This window comes from Gracilinanus agilis, chromosome 4 (genome assembly GCF_016433145.1).
Source record: "Gracilinanus agilis isolate LMUSP501 chromosome 4, AgileGrace, whole genome shotgun sequence".
Classification (NCBI taxonomy): Eukaryota; Metazoa; Chordata; class Mammalia; order Didelphimorphia; family Didelphidae; genus Gracilinanus; species Gracilinanus agilis.
Window position 1 is genome coordinate 109,894,347 of NC_058133.1, and position 19,468 is coordinate 109,913,814.

The window sequence follows — 19,468 nt, forward strand, 5'->3', positions numbered from 1 at the left end:
AGGACGGTTTACTGGGGTGTGGCCACTGAGCATGCTCCAGCTTCTTGGAGCCCCAGCTGGGAATGGAGCCCCCAAGGTGGATGGGAAACCCTGAAAATGGCTCAGCGCACCCTCCCACCAGAGGTGCTGGGGCCAGCCTGGGTCCATTTCACCATATTGGGCCTCAGGTTATTTATCTTGTTGGGCACAGTGGATGTCCTGCCTCAACTACATCATGAGCCCTGGGAGGATAAGGATCATATCTCACTTTTCTTTGAATCGCTTGTGCCCTTTGGACATTAGGGAGCTCTACTGATTTACATGAGAAAGAACATGATACTTGGGACTCTGAAGACTTGAGTTCAAATTTCAGCCCCATGTTTTAACTGTGTGATCGTAAGCAAGACATTAAACTTCTCTGGATGTTTTTCCTCATTTGTAAAATGGAGAAAATGATTCCTTCTTGTTATCTGTGTTAGCAGCGCAGGCCTCCATTGAATGTACTCAGTGCTGTTAGCTTTGTTCTTTCCAAGTCAGAACAGAAGCCCTCTCTATCCAGATGCAAGGAATCACTCACAACCTAAATAAATGTCCTCTTTATTTTACCAAATATAATTTATCAGTTAAGTTGACATTTGTCAATTCAGTTATAGCAACTATAAATAATTCTCTTAAGACACAGTTCTGGAACTTTTTAAGAATACAAGAGTAAACCAACATTGCTCCTTACAGCCAGGTCTAACATACATGCACAGTTGGGGAAAGAAACCTTGGATGCATTTGCGCTTTCAGTGATACGTGCTCTCACTCCACAGTTCCTCTTTCTTCCCCTCTCATCAGAGACCACATACTCAGGACCTGAGGGGGGGGTGGGGCATCCTAGCCCCCTTACCAAGTCCCCTGGTCCACTCACTGGCCCAAACAGGACTCTGTGGATAAGAGAAAGATGAGTTGGATAAACTGGCCAAACCAGGAAGCTGGAAGAGGGATGACCTCTGGAGGGGGTTTTTGTTTTGTTCTTTGGGTAGAGGAGATAGAGGATAGTAGTGGAGTGAGGGGTCAGGCAGGGGGTGGGAGCAGAAAAGACAAGTCCAAGCAGTGATGAATTAGCTTTGTTGGACATAGCCCAAGGTAGATGGATGACTATGAATATCACTTCCAACTAGGATTCTGATTCTAGGATGGATTGGGAATAATGGGAGGTTTGCTTCAGAAAATTCAGTGGAGGGTCCCAATGATGAGTGGTATTGATAAGAGATGGGGCTCTTGCCTAAGCAGTCCCTAGGAGGCCAATTTGGGATGTAGGGGTAGAAATTGGGTGTGGAGGTGAGAATGGTCTCTTTTTTACCCACCATACTCATGGGTAGGAAGGTTTTGTGGGGAGCCCCTAGAGCAAAGAAGCTGAGCAACCTGCATCCAAATGCCCAAATCCATACATGCATGAGTATATGTATTCAGTTTTCCCCAGATTCCCAATCTAGTCCAGAACAATACATGGTGGAGATGCTGAGAACCCCAGTTTCCTTCCAGTTCTCTTGTATCAGGCAGAGAAAAACAGCAGCAACTGGGTGAGGTCCAGACTAATGATTCTGGACCCTGCTGGGTGCCCAGTGGGCAGGATCCTAGTAGTCGAGGGATGGGGAGTGTGGGAAGGGGCAGTTAGGCTCTTGCTGGATATAGCTGTCATCAACTTGGGAGAAAAGCCAAGAATCCTGGTGGAGGAAGCAGGTTGGGCACCTTGGTGGTGGTCAGGGCTGGGCAGAGGTGAGAACCAAAACATGGGGAAAAAACAGGAAGCCTAAGTTTGGTGAAGCTCAGGTTCAAGAAACCCTCCCTCACTGCTAAGTTCAAAGGCAGGTTCTGTCTTTTAAGACCAAAAGGAAGTGGGAAGGCAAGGCTTTAGATATTGAAGAGATGATGATGTAGAAAAAAATCAGCTTCCTGTGGGGCTGGTGTGGGAGAAGACTGTTCTTCCAGGCTTTGTACATAATGAGTACTCAATAAATATTTGTTGGATAAATGAATAGATGAATGAAGAAATTCTCTGAGACAGAAGCAAGGGAAGGAAAGTGATGGAGTGTGGGGGGTGCTTGCTTAGGAAATCCCCAAGTCTTCATTGACTCCATGCAATTTTAAGCACAGAGGGGGAAGTAGAACTTTCTCCCTAAAACTTCTAAGTAAAGAACCAGCTCCTGACTTAGCCCCTTGGCTCATTTGGGGGGCAGGGTGCGCTCAAACATGGACAAGAAATAGGTCGAATGGCTGAGGGGTCAAGAGGGAGGAAGAGACATGCAGCCTGTTGTTTGAGCCCTGAGAGGTTGTGGGTATCTGAATTTGAATGAATGGAAGAATTGGTGGCTGGCAAAGGGTGCCCAAGCCACTGTCTGCTTCTTCCAAGGAGTGTTAGGAAATTGGAGAAGAGTGGGATAGATTACTGGGGATACTTAACAGTTAAGGGGTGAAGGACATACTAGGATGAGAACAGTTAACCCGCCTCCTTCTCTCTAGGGGTGGGGGTGCTGATTTCAAGCAGCAGAAAAGAGTGAGGAAGCAGTTGTTCCCTGCTCAGCTCCTTTCTTTTACTCGTTTTCAAGGAAGTAAGGGATGATTTTATTATCCCCACAGGCAACCCAAAATGCCAGAGCCCACCCACAAAAGGCTCCCCGGTGAGTCAAACATGGAGGTTGCTGAGGTTGGACTTTGGGTCCCTATGTTCCAGAAAGATGTCCCCTGCCCTGCTTGGAGGCACCCACCATGAAATTGCACTTGGTGATTGTCTCAGAATTGACTCATGCTGTTTGTCCCAGTCAATCTAGCCTTCCTAAATGCACACTGTACAAACTCGGCTCAACATATTAAAAAATTCCCATTGAAAATAATGAGAATTCAATATCAAAGTGAAGTCCTAGAAAGGAGGATGGGGAGAAAACCAAAAAGAAATAAAATCAAATATGAGGAGATGGGGATGGATGGGTGGAGGCTAGTCCCCAACATCTGTGTCTCGGTCCCCGATGAGCCAGAGAACATGGAAGCTGAGGGCCAGGAGTCCAGTGCCGAGCAGGTCACCCAAGGCTGTCAAGTATGGGATGGAAAAGTTGTCTGGGTCCAGACCCCGGCCCCACATCCAGTGCACCATCCAGTCTGCGATGTATAAGAGAATCAATACCTGGGAAGAGAAAGGGAGTCCAGCTGCATTAGACCTCACATTGGGGATGAGGGGAACAAAGGCCACCACATCTGGCCTACAACTAGGCGCCATAGGTGGCCATGCCTCAGAGCATCAAAATCTTTAGCTACAGATCATCTCGTCCAATCTTTGCCTCCTTCCCCCACCCCACTCCCGTTTCCTAACATTACAAATACCATCCTGGACAGAAGGTATCAGTACCACTCTGGAACTAGTCTAAAACAGAAAGGGCAAGGTTTTCATTTATTTAAGTGCTGGGGAGTAACAGTTGTCTTAAGTCACTATCCCAAAGTAGGTTGGATAAGAGATCCTAGTACTAGGACCCAGCTGTCATGGAAGAAAATAACAGATGCTGATCAATGAATGTGACTCTTGCTTAAATAATCACCCTCACAACCATCCCCTCCCCTTTCCCAATGTACAAATAGGCCCAAATCTATCCCCCCGCCCCCACACCTTAGAGAATTCTCATTAGATACTATCATTTTCTCAAACTATCATCCTTCATCCTTCCTCAGCCAAACTCTTACAAAAATGGTCTAAACATGTTGCCTACACATTCTCTCCTCATCCCTTTGCAGAATGGCTTTTGGCTTTATCACCCAACTCAAACTGCTCTCTCCAATATTTCTCAATGATCCTGGAATTGCCAAATCTATTGGCCCTTTGCCCATCCTCATCTTGCATTCTCTGCAGCATCTGACATGGCTGATCACCTTCCTCTAGATCCTTCCAAGGCTCTCATGACACCAGTCTCTACTGGCTTTCTTCCTATCTGCCTGGCCATTTTTCAGTCTCCTTGACCAGATCATCACTAATTAAATGCCCCTTGACAGCTGGTATACTCAAAAGCTTGGTCCTAGGCCCTCTTCTCATTCTACACTCTCATCACCCTCCATGCATTTAATGATCATTTCCACATAGATTATTCCCAGATTTACAGATCTCTAAGCTCCAGACCTACATCACCATCTATGAACTGGATATCCTATAAGCCTTTATCAACCTTTCTGAAACAGAACACATTATTTTTCTATCCACACTTCACCATCTTTCTAGTTACTTAGGTTCATAACCTTGGTATTAGACTCAATAATGCTCCAAACAGTTGCCAAATCTTAGAATTTCTACTGCTAAGATAACTTTTTTACCCTTCAGTTTTCTATGGTACAGCTTTACTTTCGTTTTTAAACCCTTAGTTTCTGTCTTAGAATCAATAAAGGGATATGTAGTTGGGGTTAAGTGATTTGCCCAGGGTTGTACAGTTAGGAAGTGTGTGAGGTCAAATTTGAACTCAGGACTTCCCATTTCTAGCCCTGGCTCTCTATCCAATGAACCACCTAACTGCCTCCAGATTTAGTTTTTATAAATTTCAAGCTTGCTTATAGCACAAGCCCATCAGCAGCATTCTCAGGCAATTTAGGATAAATCAGTAACATTTTTCATAGTAGAAAGAGGTACAGAGAAAGGGAGAATCATACAAGGGAGAAAAGGAAGGACTTTTGGGGGAGTATTTGCCATGCAGCTGGCAGGGTTTGTTTCTGGAATGAAAAGATATTCCTGTTCAAGGGCAGGAGGTAAGGGGAGGTGACCAAATACTTTTACAATTATGAAAGAAGACCCTTCAGACAAAACTTCAGGGTTGAGGTAATAATAATGATCCAATAATAGTTAATCTTTATGTAGCTTACTTATTACTAGGCATTCTGTTGAATGCTTTACAATTATGATCTCATTTGACTCTCCCAACAACCCTGGGAAGTAAGGGCTATTATTATCACAAAACAAAATTCTGGCCATCTTTCAAGAAATAGCTCAGATGTTACCTACTTCAAGGTCCCTTTCCTGATGACCTCAGCTGAAAAGAAAACTGCCCTTACTTTGTACTCCAATAATGGAATTCACTCCACTTATGGAACACTTCTAATACACTGCCTTGGACTGTAGATATCTATATTTATTGCTTATCTCTTCCCATGGGCTAGAAATAACTAGAAAGTAGGAGCTGTGTCTCATGCAAATGAAAATGCTTTCTTTCTCCTCAAAGTTCTTAAGCATTTTGCCTAAACCTTTGAAACAAAATTATTAGCATACATTTCTTTATCCCTAGCACTCACCAATGTCTTGCTACATTTGTTGATTAATAAATATCTATAGAAATGAATAAAATATCTTTTTTATCAACTAAATTGTGAGCACTTGCAATTTTACATTCATCACAATTACAAGTTTCTGTCTAGAATGAATTTGCTGATGCTTAGTAAGCTGGGAGCTCTGACTGAAGACTTTCACACATTCCTGACACACGATCTTTCCTCAGTGTGAGTTCTGTGTTGTCAAAGAAGTAATGAGCTCTGGTTCTTTCCCATGTGACTTTCTGATGCTGAATAAGGGATGGGCACCGACTGAAAGATTTCAACATCCAGAGTATTTCCCCTCTGTATGAATTCTCTTATGCTGAATAAACTGGGGGCTCCAATTGAAGTCTTCTTCCACATTTGTTACATTTATAGGGTATTTTTCCAGTATGAGTTCTTTGATGCCCAATGAAGTTTGAGCTTTAAGGAAAGATGAAGGCTTTCCCACATTCATTATATTCAAAGTGTTTTTCTTCAGCATGGATTCTCTGATGCTGAGTAGTAGTGAAGCCCTTCCCATATTCGTTACACTTAGGTTTCTCCCCACTACGAGTTCTCTGATGTTAGATAAGTAGTGAATGGCATGGAAAGCTTTTCCACATTCATTTCTTATATGGTTTTTCACTAGTGTGAGTCTCTGATGATCAATATGAACTTCATTGTTGGAGGAGTTTGGGGCACGGATAGCATGCTTATGGAATCTTTCCTTTACTCTCTGATATGTGACAGGACATGAGGTCACACTCAAGTTTGTCCTATATTTATTATATTCCTAGTCTTTTTCCTAGTCTTTTTCCTGTGGCAGTTCTTTTTTTTTTTTTTTGTGGGTCACAGTCACTTGCTTGGAATGTTTCTTTTAGGAAGGGGATTTCTTCAAAATCACTGTTTTGGGGTTTCTCTGATAACTCTTTATTTTTCCGTCATATGCATAAGCTCCTCTAAAACCAGGGACCTGAGAAACATTCTTTAAGAATATTTCTGAAGTTGCTTCATATGAGTATGTATTTTATGAAGTGGCCACTTTTTCATAGGAATGTTTATCTTCAGTTAATACTCTGGGATCTGAGTGGCAGCTTCTTGAGGACTCTTTTTTTTTCAGTTGCCTGCAAATCTAGGATCCATAGCTTCTTCTCTTGCTCCAGCTAGATCATCAGGTTTAGAGCTGGAAGACCCAGAGAGATCAAGCTCCCATAATTTTGCAGCATCACATCCCTGTAGAGATCCCTTTGAGAAGAGTCCAAATGTGTCCATTCTTTCTTTGTGAGGTACACAGCCACATGCTGGAATGTCATCAACCCTCAGGCAGGCTGAGTAGTGAGTCTCCCTAAGGTTCTCTTCAAATAGGCATTAGGAGGGTTAGTCTGGTCTCTACACCATGGACACACTTGCCTTCCCCAGCAGAGAAGCCAGAACCCAGAGACCCCTCCAGTCCCTACCATAACTTTCAAATAGACCTCTTCTATTGACTCACAAAGCCATGAAATCTAGTTTAGGTCCTCATAACCCCTCAAGTCATCTCCCCACTTCTAATCTCTCTTCTCCAATCTATCCTTCCTATCACCACCAAGATAATTTTCCTCAAGTGCTGGCCTGACCACATCACTTCTCTAATCAATAAACTCTAGTGGCACCCTATTACTCTCCCCTGTTTGACATCTATAGCTTCTTACAACCTGGCTTCACCTTCCCCATTCCAGCCCTATTATACATTAATTACTCCCTTTCTTGGACTCAATGGTCCAGGTATGCTGTTCTTCTCACTGGCTTTCATAATGAGCCTCCAGCTCTGGATGCTTGTCTTTTCACTATCTATCCCCACTGCCCAGAAGGCACTTCCTCTTTATTGCCCTGGTTTCCTTTAAGACTCAGCTCAACTTCCACCTTTTATGAGGCCTTTTCTGATTCCCTCCAGATGCTTGTGAATTCCTCCTTGAAAACTGCCAATTAGTCATTTATTCTGCAAATGCCTATAAAAATTCAGGTTTGCTTTGTCTGACAGAAGGTAAACTCCTTGAAGGCAAGGAATATTTCCCTTTGGGTTTTGCATCCTCACTGCCTGGGACAAGGTAGATGCCTAATTAATGCCTGTGGAAGGTTAAGCACTTTCTCTTTTTCTCTAGGTATGGGGACCTTCAAAGTTCATGTTCAGTAAAAAGCTCATTCATGTTGTTACTCTGGGGTAGATGATGGCGGTAGGCAAGAAAGACTTACAGTTCTTTAAAAAATAGGATTAAAAAAACCAAAAACCTATGCTTTTCATGGAGTTCCTGGTCCTGGGCCCACAGAGATTCTAGGGCTTTTATATGGCCTTATCCACTTCAGGGATGGCCAGTTCAACAAACACCTACTATAGACAAAACACTGTGCCAGGAATGAATGATACAAGGAGAGATGCCCCAAAGAGCTAGCTTCTCAAGAAGTCTCCTAAGAGAAACTGTGGGGCAGCTAAGTGGTGCTGTGGCTAGTCCCAGGCCTGGAGTCAGGAAGACCAGAGTTCAAATCTGAACTCTATGTGACATTAGCTGTGTGATTCTGGGCAAATCATTTGACTTTATTTGCCTCAGTTTCTTCATTTGTAAAATGAGCAGGAGAAGGAAATGGCAAACCAAATCAGTATCTTTGCCAAAAAGACTCCAAATGGGTCACATAGAGTCAGACATGACTGAACATCAAGGGAAAATGTTTACATGAAAAGCTGACACAAACCACAGTAAAATAAATGCAAAGGAAAAATCAAGGCAAAGGGTTATGAGAAATCTGAGGAGGGAGAGGAAACTTTCACTTGAGGGAGTCAAGGAGGGTCTCATAGATAGCAGAAAGAACAGCAGACTTGGGATGAGAAGATGTGGGTCTTAGTCTAGGATCTCATAATTCCTACTTATGTCAGCTTGGGCAAAGCATTTTCCACTCTGGGCCACCCCAGTGGCAGAGTGGAAAGAGCATTGGAATTGGAACTGGGAAGAGTCTTCTGAAACTTCTCCAATGAGTCTAGGCTCACAGACTTAGAGCTGAAAGGGGCCTCCAAAGTCTGCTAGTCCAACCCTTTACTTCACAGATGAAAAGACTAACACTGGAGTTCCTGATCTGAAGTCCCAGCAGTGAGAAGTGTCAGATCTCGAATTCTGCGCTCCAGTCTCTCTTCTACCCGCTAGTTGCCTGCTTAGCTGCCTCAAGATATCCAGGGTCCCTGCCGACAGGCTCAGGGAAGTTCAGATACTTTGTTTCTGGGGCTTAAAAGTCAAAAAGCAGGATTGGGGTGGGGGAGACCATAGCAAGGAAGCTGCTGAGTTCAGTAATAAGGCAATAACCTATTCTATATGCCAGGGAGAATGACAGAGAGCAAACACTAGAGCCTCCAGATGGGAGATGGAAGGAAGAAGGAACAGGGAACGCCAGGGATAAAGAAGACACAGGGAGAGAAATGCATATTCCTTCTCCCATATGTGGTTGAGTGCTGAGAGCCCCTCAGAGAAATAAGGGTCTCCTTCAGGGTTCATCAAGTCAATGCAGAAGGCAGAGTCCTGTGTTTGATCCCTATTGTCTGAAAATAAGGCACAGGATGGATGGATACCCAATCAGACCCCTCTGAGTGACTCTCTTCTGATCAACACTTTTAATTATTAAAATTATTATAATCTATATTTTTTAGGAAAGCCTCAAGTTTTATAGCATAGATATAAATTCGTTTTATAGAAATTCATTCATAGAAATCTCTTTATAGAATTTCTCTTAATACTCTATAATAAATCAGCATTTAATGAGTTAATAGTTCACACCCTCAAAAAAAATAGCAGAAGCTGCTTTAATCTTTCCCTCTCTCTCTCTGAAAGTTTGAAGGACACCAGTATGAATAAACCAAAATATTCTCACACTTCCCCACTTTCCCATGTTAGACTTGTCCCCCCGAATTTGAGAGTTCTCACACTTAAATCTACTTTTTGAAATATGTTGAAGGTTCTTTTTATAAAAATAAAACTTAAAGTAGAGTTTTGGTAGCCTTGAAGAATCCTTAGACTAAATATAATCTATATTGTAGAAATACGGTTTGTGTGCCAATTCTCATGTAATTAGTATAACCTTGAGTTCTTCTGTGTTTTGGGTTTGAAATGTAAATTTTCCCAGCACTTGTGTGACTGTGAGAGAAAAGTATAAAATTAAAATTTCACAGAAAGTTCTCAGAACAGCTTCTGGAAATCCACTGTGTCTCTGACTCTCTTCTTTCTCACTTAAACCGTACACCTTCCCAGACCCCCTGGAGCTGCTGGCTGGCTTTCAGCAGTTGAGGATGGAATTATCCTTCCACAATTACTTGTGGACCTAACCTCTGAATGCTTTTATTTTCATTATCAGATGAGATACTATGTAAAGTGATTGCACATCTTTAGGAGCTATAGAAAGGTTAGCCATGACAATTAATTTTTTCTTTCTCTCTGCAGAAAAAGGCAAGCAAGGTGGTTTAGGTAGAAGACTGGACCTAGAAGTCCTGAGTGCAAATACTGCCTCAGATGCTTCCTGGACAGTTAACCCAGAGTGGGTCATTTAACCTCCATTGGCTTCAGTTTTCTCAAACATAAAATGGAGAGAATATCATCTATAAGGCTCGAAGGAGATAATATTTGTAAAATTCCTAGCATAGTGCCAAGCATAACAAGATCGCTATTATTCAGGTGCATCTGACTCTTCAGGTACCCATTTGAGGTTTTCTTGGCAAAGATCCGAGACTGATTTGCCACTTCCTTCTCCAGCTCATTTTACAGATGAAGAAACTGAGGCAGAGTTAAGTGATTTGCCTAGGGTCATATAGCTAATAAGTGCCCAAGGCTGAATTTGAAGTCAGGACTTCTTCACTCAGACCCTGTGCTCCTAGTAGGTGCTTAATAAATGTTTTGCTCCCTTTCCTTTCCTGCAGCTAGGTGGCACAGTGGATGACAAAATGGATAGAATGTTGCTGGTTTTAGTGGGGTCTGGAAGACCTGAATTCAAATATTACCTCCCTTACTAATCATGTCACCTGGGGCAAGTCACTTAACCCTTTTGTGCCTCAGGCTCCTCATCTGTAAAATGGGGACAAGAACAGAAACTGTCCTCCTGGGGTTATTATGAAGAGAAAATGAGATAGTATTTGTAAAGTGTTTTGCAAACTCTTAAAGACCTACATGGGGGCAGCTGGGTGGACTGAGAGCCAGGCCTAGAGGCAGGTCCTGGGTTCAAATTTGGCCTCAGACATTTCCTAGCTGTGTGATCCCAGGCAAGTCATTTAACCCCCATTGCTTAGCCCTAGGAACCAATACCCAGTATTGATTCTAAGATGGAAGGTAAGGGCTTCAAATTAAAAAAACAAAAAAACCCAAAACCAACAAACCTATACAAATACTAGCTAATTATTCTGACTAAGATTGTGATCCAAGACAATTCCAAAGGACACATGCCAAAAAATGCTATTTACCTCCACAGAGAAAACTGATAAACTCTGAATGCAGATGGAAGTATCCTTTTTTTCACTTTATTTTTCATATGTGTGTGTGTGTGTGTTTTCTTTTGCAACATGGCTAATATGGAAATCTATTTTGCATGACTTCACATGTATCATCAATATTACATTGCTTGCCTCCTCAAGAAGGAGGGAATTTGGAACTCAAAATGTTAAAAAAAAAGAATGTTAAAAAATGTTTAAAATATAAACAGGAAATATTTAACAAAATAAAAACATTAAAAAAATAAATGCTAGCCAAAAAGATGACAGTACCAGGCTCAGTCAGGAGGACATTTTAAGAAACTTCTTAGCTGTGTGCCCCTGAGCAAGTCACTTAACTCCATTTGCCAAGCCCTTGCCCTTCTGTTGGAGAATTGTTATTAGGCTGAATATAAGGATGAAGAGAAATAATAAATGTTATTTATCACTTCTGCCAGGTCTTTGTATAGTAAATTTATAATCAAGGTCCAGTAAAATACTGAGTCAAAGTGGGCATCAGTGAAATGCTTCATCTAAGGCTCAGATGTCAGGGAATTTCAGGCAAAGGACTGTTTCCTGCCATGCCAGGTCTGAGATGCTACTCAATAGGGAGGCTATCTCCTAGCTGCAGTCTTTAGATGTCCACAGCAGAATCTCACACTACCACTGGATTTAAATCCCTTGGTGGTGGTGGCAAATCACTTCACTGTTCCCTTATCTGTAAAATGAGAGGTTTGGATGAGATAAACTGGAAGGTCCCTTCCAGTTCTAAATAATATCTGATTCTAACTTAAATCCTTCTGGCTGGGATAGATAGATGGTTCAATGGATAGAACATCAGGTCTGGAGTCAAAAAGACCTGGATTCAAATCTGGCCTCAGAAATGTCCTAGCTGTGTGATCCTGGGCAAGTCACTTAACTCCACCGTTGCCTAACCCTTGCCCTTAGTTGTTACAAGGACAGAAAGTAAGGATAAAAAAAAAAAAAATCCCTCTGGCTACAATTTCTAGATTTGTCATTTCTCTTTTCTTTTCTTTTTTTTTTTAAAGCCCTTACCTTCCACCTTAGAATCAATACTATGTATTGGTTCCAAGGCAGAAGAACAGTAAGGGGTAGGCAATGGGGGTTCAGTGACTTGCCCAGGGTCACCCAGCTAGGAAGTGTCTGAGGCCACATTTGGACTCAGGACCTCCTGTCTCTAGGCCTGGCTCTCAATCCACTGAGATACCCAGCTGCCCCAGATTTGTCATTTTTTACCACAGCCATCTAGGGGAGAGAGACCCTTCTCAGGGTGGCCCCTGACATTCCTTTCCTCAGTGAGCTCCCTAGGATCCTGAGAGGGAGAGAGGGAAAGGGATCACCAACCTCTAATAGCCTCACTAGCAACAGTGAGAGAATTACTATTTGCAAAGCTGCTGCCTTTATTCCTCATGGCCAGGGACATCTGATGAGTCCAAGTTTCCTTCCTTCGCGCAGTCAGCGTGGGCTCAGGAAATAAGAACTTATTTTTAACTTTTGATGTAGCAAAATAGGATTAGGAAGTGAGGAAGCTACAAAAATACTGGCCTGATGGGTGAAGAAAGCAAGTCTGGGGGGGTATTTGCTGCTCTGGGTTATCCAGATTTCTCTCTTGGGTCTCCCCGCCTCTTCTGCACTTCGGTTTTCTTCTCTATAAAATGAGGGGGGTGGGCCAGCTGGTCTTAAAGGTGCCCATGACCAGGGTCCCTGCCTTTCTCTCCCTCATTGGTAGGCCACGCGCCCCTTGTAGACTGGACTCTGCCTAACGTCAGAGTCCTCTAAAGAGCGTGAGAATAAGCGGGGTTGGACACCTGGGCTCCAATACAGTCCCTGGGGCGGGGATTTACTTTGTAAATACTGTGGTATGAAAATTGCATCTCCAGGGCCCCCTTGGGGGAAGGCGCTGGATGTCAGAGCTGGTGGCCATTTGAAGGCAGCCAGGGCCCTTTACCCTTGTCCAGAGGGGCCAAGGAGCCCCGGATCGAGCACCCCTCTCACCCCAGGGAGCAGCTTGGCTGCCGTGAACAGACCTCTGTGCTGTCCCTGGCCAGCCACCAGTAACCTCACACCCTTCTTGGCAGCTGCACAGGAAAGCCATATAAAGAGTGATTGAAAAGCTGGAGGACAGTGTTCTGGAGAAGGGAATGCAGCTGTTCCCACATTCCAGCCAGGGAACTCGTGTCGGCTCATGAGCAGAGGGCCCATGGCCAGGAAGGAGCCTTCCACCAGGAGAAGGCATCGAGGGCTCCTGGGAATGAGCACCCTCTTCCAACTCCCTCTGGTTGTGGGGTCCGACTCCCCGTCACCCTGTGGACTTTTTATTCATGAGGTTTTCTTGGCAAAGATACTGGAGCGAGGTGCCATTTCCTTTTCCAGGCTATCCCCATTTTTAATGGGGACTGAGGCAAATAGAGGTTAAGTGACTTGCCCAGGGTCACACAGCTAGTCGCTGAGGCTGGATTTGAACCTGGGTCTTCCTGATTCCAAGCCCAGGACTCTATCTACTGTGCCACTTAGCTGCCCACCTCCTTCATGAGGCACAAAGAGATCGACTCTTCCCGATGGCTCCAAAGGGGCCATGGGCCAGTTCTCCCAGTTCAGGTCAAAGGAAGTGGTGAATGAAAAAGCCCTTTAGGAGTCAGGATATCCAGGTTATTTTCCATTTCTCACATGGTACCTTTGGGTCTACCACCTGGGACAGAAGTGTGGATCTACGTGTGCATTTGTGTCTCTGCACGTCTGCAGGTGTCTCTGTGTGAGCGTGTTGTGGGGAGGAGTATAGGAAGTGCAGTTTAGGAGGTGCTTTGGCATGCTTCCCCCCTTAGTTCTTTAGCCTCTCTAGCCCCCCAGGAAGGCCGGTGAGCGGCCCCCTACGTACCTGGAGCAGTGCAGCCGTCATGTAGAAGATGATGAAGATCAGGGTCAGGGTGGTGTGCCCGCCCTGCATGCAGCTGATGGTGTAGAGGAACACCAGGTGTCCGGGCACCACGAGGAGGAAGAGGACCCGGGCTGAGCGCGAGTTCACGTCTGGGGAACAAGAGGGAAGATGGCGCTAGAAAATCCAGAAACCTTCCTGGGGGCCCCCTCCATGAAAGAAGGGGAAGCCTGAGGTCCAGGGGACTGAGCCCATTCGTCCTGCCACTGCAGCGGCATTGGATAACTGGAGCCTTTATTTACACGCCACTAAGCTCAGGGCTTCAGGGATCCTCGGGCAGTGAGAGGAATCTCACCTGCCACAATAGATGGTGGCTCCTGACCATCTGGGCACCTTCGTTCCACCTGGATCCTAAGGGAGAGCCAAAGCTTCTAGCATCAAACGAGTTCTCTCTCAGGACTGAATACCGTCCTTGTCATAAGAAAAACTTCCAAACATAGAAAGAAATATCAAAACAGAAAGCTGCTTTTGGGGTGGTGAGTTCCCTGGCACTGGAGGAAAGGAGCACTTGGTGGGGATACAAGTGAACAGGATTCATTGTTTGGGTAATGGCTAGACTCTTCATTTGGATGCTGTCTATGAATCGATGATTTGTCTCTGTCTTAAGACTAGGAAGTATCCAAGAATCTAGAAAAGGCTTTACCAGGGCTGAAGAAGGTGGTACAAGGGCTAGGGCAGCGCCGGGGGGCTGGCTCTGAGCTTTCCCCTGGCATCCCGTTCATGTGCAGGTAGGTGGAGATTCGGCTAGCTTGGACTGCCACCAAATTGCCTCCAACGCCTGCAGAGACAAAGAGAGGTTTGGGGGTGAGGGAGGCAAAGGGGGCACGATTTCCTGATTTCTCATCATTCAATACTATGGACATCCTTCGTGCTGTGCCTGTGGGTACCATTCTATGCCAGCTTCTAGAGAATAAGGCACTGAGAAGAAAGATAATCATCAAAAGGTATGGAAACCTTGTCTCTCACTTCCAGGAAGACTTCAGGCTGAGCACCCCCAAACCAAGCCCACCCCCACTTCTCTGGGCCTATGTTCGCTCTGCATGTTCATGCATCCCAGTGCTGACCAAAGGAAACAGACCCACTTCAGATTTCAAACACCTCTCTTTCTTCTCTGTTAGTGCCAGCTGCCTAGCAGTCTTGGGTTCTGTAAGATCTTAGAGCTGTGCCTTTGATCTTCTGGAGCATGAAAGAAGTATAAAAATAGGAATAACAGAAAAAAATAGTGTTCTCGGAGATATCAGGCACCGAGCAAGGTCCTAGGTCTAGGAGTCAGCAAACTAATGGCTCCAGAGCCAAATGGTCTGGCCGCCATGAATCGAGAATGGTTTTGACATTTTAAAATACCACAACATTTTAATTTAAATTGTAAACACCATTTTTAGGTCAAAGGACATATGGAAGCAAATGGATGACCCTAGTTTGCCCACTTCTGGCCCCAGCCCACGTGACTGGGTCTAACTCTCATAATCTCAGTGTCCAGTCTGAAATCTAGACCTGAGAACTAAGGATCTGTTCCAGGAAATGAATCCCAATAAGGGACTCTAAATCATTCTCCCATCACTTGGTCTTTTCTCTCAAAGCAGTTGATGCTAAGCGCTCACCATTGATCACTGGAGTGAAGACAGCCATGCCAGCAAAGTTGGGGTCAGAGACAGTCTTGTCTAGGATGAGGCCTCCAACGCTGCGGGGACATACGATTTAAGCAGGTACATTAGAAACACTTGCTCTGGCCTCTTTGGCCTCAGAAGAGAACAGAGCAGATGGTTCCCTAGGGTCCCCATGCCCAGAGTGCCAGAACACAGGGCCATAGCGTCATAGCTCTGGAGCTGGAATGGACTTTAGGTGCTTCTGGCCAGCCTCCTATGGATCTAGTTTCATCATGGCACCCTGAGGAATAAGTCTGCCATCCCTATGCAAGGCCAGCCACTTCTTCTACCCCCTCCCCATTTCTCCACCATTCCCATCTCCCTCACCAGCCTTAGGGGGGAGAGGGCTCCCCCCAGAAGTGCCAATGACTATTAACCTTAGTCTTCTGTTCTTACCCCATCTTCTAGGGCCTAAAAAGGAAGATTCTGGTGGGACCATGGACTTAAGGGGAGAGTTCTGCTTGGAACAGAGCCTACCTGCTGATGGCCATGGCAATGATGACCGGCTCCCAGCCTGAGTACAAGACCTCCCGCGTGGCGGGGCTCCTCTTGGCTAGTACCACCCAGACAGGCAACAAGGCCACAAAGAAGGCACACACCAGAGGGTTGATATACGGCCGGCCCTCTGGGAAGAGGCATAAAGAGGGTCGTGAGTACAGTCCATCCTGGCCCTGCTGAGGAACCTTCTGAGGAACTCAACCCCAGCCCCTCATTCCTCCCACTGTCACTCAGTGCCCCACATCCTTCCTCCCATTGGGGAGAATGGAGGTTCTATAGCTACAGGTGCTATCCTTCTAGCAGACTCACAGATGCAGAATAAGAGTAGTTTTGGGAAATGGCTCAAAGCCATTTCAGAAACTGATGAATGATGCCAGGTTAGTTTGGCTTTATTTTTTAGTTTGAATTCAACTGTCATCACCTCAATGGGCTTCTTCAAATTAATAATATGACAATCATAATAATAATACTCTAAGTGTATATGGGCTTTTTAAACTCTTACCTTCTGCCCTAGTATCAATTCTAAGACAGAAGAAGTCAGGGGTTGGCAATTGGGTTAAATGACTTGCCCAGGGCACACAGATAGGAAGTGTCTGAGGCCAGACTCGAATCCAGGTCCTCACAACTCCAGATCTGGTGGTCTATCCACTGAGCCACCTAGCTGCTCCCTGATATACTTTCAAGTAAGTTATCTCATTTGATTCTTATGATCATCGTCACATTTCACATTTATACAGTATAGTGCCTTAAGGTTCACATACACTATCTCATTTGACCAAGACCTCTGTGACCCCATTAAAAAAACGATCCATGATGGGGGGGGGGTGTCTTATCTGTGGGCTCCTAGAGCCTATGTACTATCAAGGCTCTGCTCCTCCTCCTTGGCCCAAGAACATCCTCTTTTGGTTCCTCTGTTCAAGGATAGTGATATCAACTTCCTTATTCTCTCCCCACTCAGGGTCAGATCTAAACCTTCTAAGCCCACACCAAGTTCATAGATTTAGGGACCTAAAGGGAACTTAGGGGTCCTTTCCCACCCTAGACCTTCCTTCCACGAGGAAACAGAGACCTGCCCAAAGTCACACAGGTCATTAACAGAATCAAGGTTCAAATCCAGACTTTTTGGCTCCTAATCCAACATCTCAGTGCACCATCTCCCTGCCAACACTCTGAGCGATATGGAGGTCTTTTAAGTGGTCTTACTCTTTATGTATTACTCCTCTCCAAGAAGTCTAGCCCTATAGGCCTTCTGGCTGTTGCCCACAAGCCACATTCCATCTCTCCTTTGCACTGGCTCTGGTCTCCTCTGTCTGAAAAGCATTCCTTACTTAACTCTGCCTTTCATAGTCTCAGATTTCCTTTAAGATTTAGCTCTAGTAGGGCAGCAAGGTAGTACAGTGGATATAGAGTGCCAGTCAGTCAGGAGGACTGGCTTCAAATCTGACCATCAACGCATTCTAGCTGTGTGACTTTGGGTGAGTCACTTAACACCAATTGCCTAGCCCTCACCACAATTCTGTCTTAGAATTCTTATCGAGACAGCAGAAAGTAGGAGTTATTTAAGGGGAAAAAAAAAACAAAAAACCTCAGCTCAAGTGCTCCTGTCTGTATGAGACCATTCCTGCTCCCTTCACGGCTAGGGCCTTTTCTTCATTCCCCCACAGGTTATCTTGTAGGTCTCTTTTGTACATGCCTCCACATATATGTATCATTTCCTCTATTTGAATGTAAGCTCCTTGCATAAAAGGACTCTTCACCTTTGTCTTTGTCTTCCCAGGCTCTAGAACGGTTGGTGGCACATGATATGTGCTTTAAAATAATGCTCACTGATTGATTTGTTGATTTTTTTTTTAGATTTATAGACATTAAAACTGCTTTCAAATTGAGCTTTTGTAAACACAAGAGAACTACGTGTATATTTCTAGAATGCCTGGCACGGCTCCCATCTCTAGCTCAGGAAGCTTAGTCAACTGGCACATCATACACATGTTTAGACACAGCCTTGATGCTTCAGAACGTCAACCCTAACTCCTTCCTACTCCCCGATATTTCCCTGAAAGCAGACTCTCACCTAGTTCCAGGTACAGCCCCCAGCTGATGCCCGAGAGCAGCGCCAACGTGATGAGGTCTCCCAGGCTGGCCGCGATGGGCGTAGCCACATTGTCAGGGTTGATGCCAATCTTCCTGGAGCCAATGATGACTCCGATCATAATCATGCCTAGTTGGAGCAAGAGAGGTGTCACAGTCAGGCTAGGGGAATGCTGAGGGATTAGGGCTGGTCAGTTCTGCTGGTTGGTTTCTTACCCAGGACCAGGGAAGCAATGAAGGCGGTAGACACGCTGCTGGCACACAGCAATACGGCGTGGCTAATGCTGAAGTGACCGTCGGGGATCCAGCCGAAGATGACTGCTGCGATGGAGGCCAAGAAGCCCACTACGGTGGCCTGGACCTGGGGCAAGGGGTGGACATGGGAATTATCAGGAGTGTGTGAATCCAGGAAGAAGAGAAATAGTTTCTCTTAAGAGTTTCCCATTACTATCTCTTCAAAGGATCTCAGACTCCTTATCTCCTAACAGTCTGAGGAGATAGAATGGTGTCAGAGACCCATTTTTATTGGATCCCTGAGCCCTTTCTCACAGTATTTCTTTGCTTCCTGGTTCAGGCCTCCAACCATTTTCCATTCCTACCACCCCCTTGTTACAGAAGAGTTAGCTTCTTACTTCATGAGATTTAGGTAATTTGATGTTAAGAGTCTCCTGTCCCCTCTTCTTCTCCTTCAAATGCCTTCTTCTCACTCTCCTCCTTCCTTCCCCATTTATAGCCCTCAACAGGGCTAACGTCTCTACCTGTGCCCAAGATGCCATTCCCTTTTGCTTGCCCTCTCCATTGGCTGTGCCTTTCCACTGGTGCACAGCATTCCCTCCCTCCTCACCTCCACCTCATAGAATCCCTCCCTTTCTTCATGACTTAGCACAAGCATCACCTTCTATGTGAGGTCCTTCCTGAGCCCTCTGACTGCTGGAATCCTCTTTAACTGTTTGGTATTTATTCGTGATACATGAATATACTTTTATGAGTGCACACACACACATAACAGTTATGTTTGTATCCACACACAACCTTTATGTGTGTGTGTATAAAAACAAAAGAGGAACTGTGATGTTGTGGTTAGAGGGGTGACCTTGGAGCCAAAAAGACCCAAGTTCAAGTTCTGCCTCTGAAATATACTAGTTGGGTAACTTTGGGAAAGTCACTGACTTACTCTAAGAAACTTTTTTTAAAAAATCCTTATCTTCTGCCTTAGAATCAGTTCTAAGTATTGTGCCTTTCCACTGGTGCACAGAATTTTCTCTCTCCTTTCAGTCTCTCAGGGAGGATACAATTCTGTCTTTGAATTAAGTTTTGATTTGAAGGAAGAAGAATAGTAAGGGCTAGGCAACTGGGGTTAAGTGACTTGCCCAAGATCACAAAGGTAGAAGTATCTGACACCAGTTTTGAACTGAGGTCCCCCTGATTCTAAGCCTGGCCTATCTATCTACTATGCTACCTTGTTGTCCCTCTACGCAACTTTTTAGGCTAGGGGTCTTCACCAGAGGATAAAATGATATCTTTATT

The 19,468-nt window shown here is 44.8% G+C and overlaps 1 protein-coding gene across 1 annotated transcript in view; it reads right to left on the reverse strand.

Moving 5' to 3' along the window:
- Positions 1-560: 560 nt before the first annotated feature.
- The window catches only part of SLC41A1 (solute carrier family 41 member 1), a 40,460-nt gene continuing 21,552 nt past the window's right edge, over positions 561-19,468 (reverse strand). Inside the window, exons 4-10 of the mRNA XM_044672327.1 lie at positions 18,158-18,302; positions 17,925-18,071; positions 15,833-15,980; positions 15,311-15,390; positions 14,353-14,487; positions 13,653-13,801; positions 561-3,145 (exon numbers count right to left, since the gene is read on the reverse strand). Coding sequence (XP_044528262.1) covers positions 2,960-3,145; positions 13,653-13,801; positions 14,353-14,487; positions 15,311-15,390; positions 15,833-15,980; positions 17,925-18,071; positions 18,158-18,302 — 990 coding nt within the window. The 3' untranslated portion in view covers positions 561-2,959. The remainder of the gene's footprint in view (positions 3,146-13,652; positions 13,802-14,352; positions 14,488-15,310; positions 15,391-15,832; positions 15,981-17,924; positions 18,072-18,157; positions 18,303-19,468) is intronic.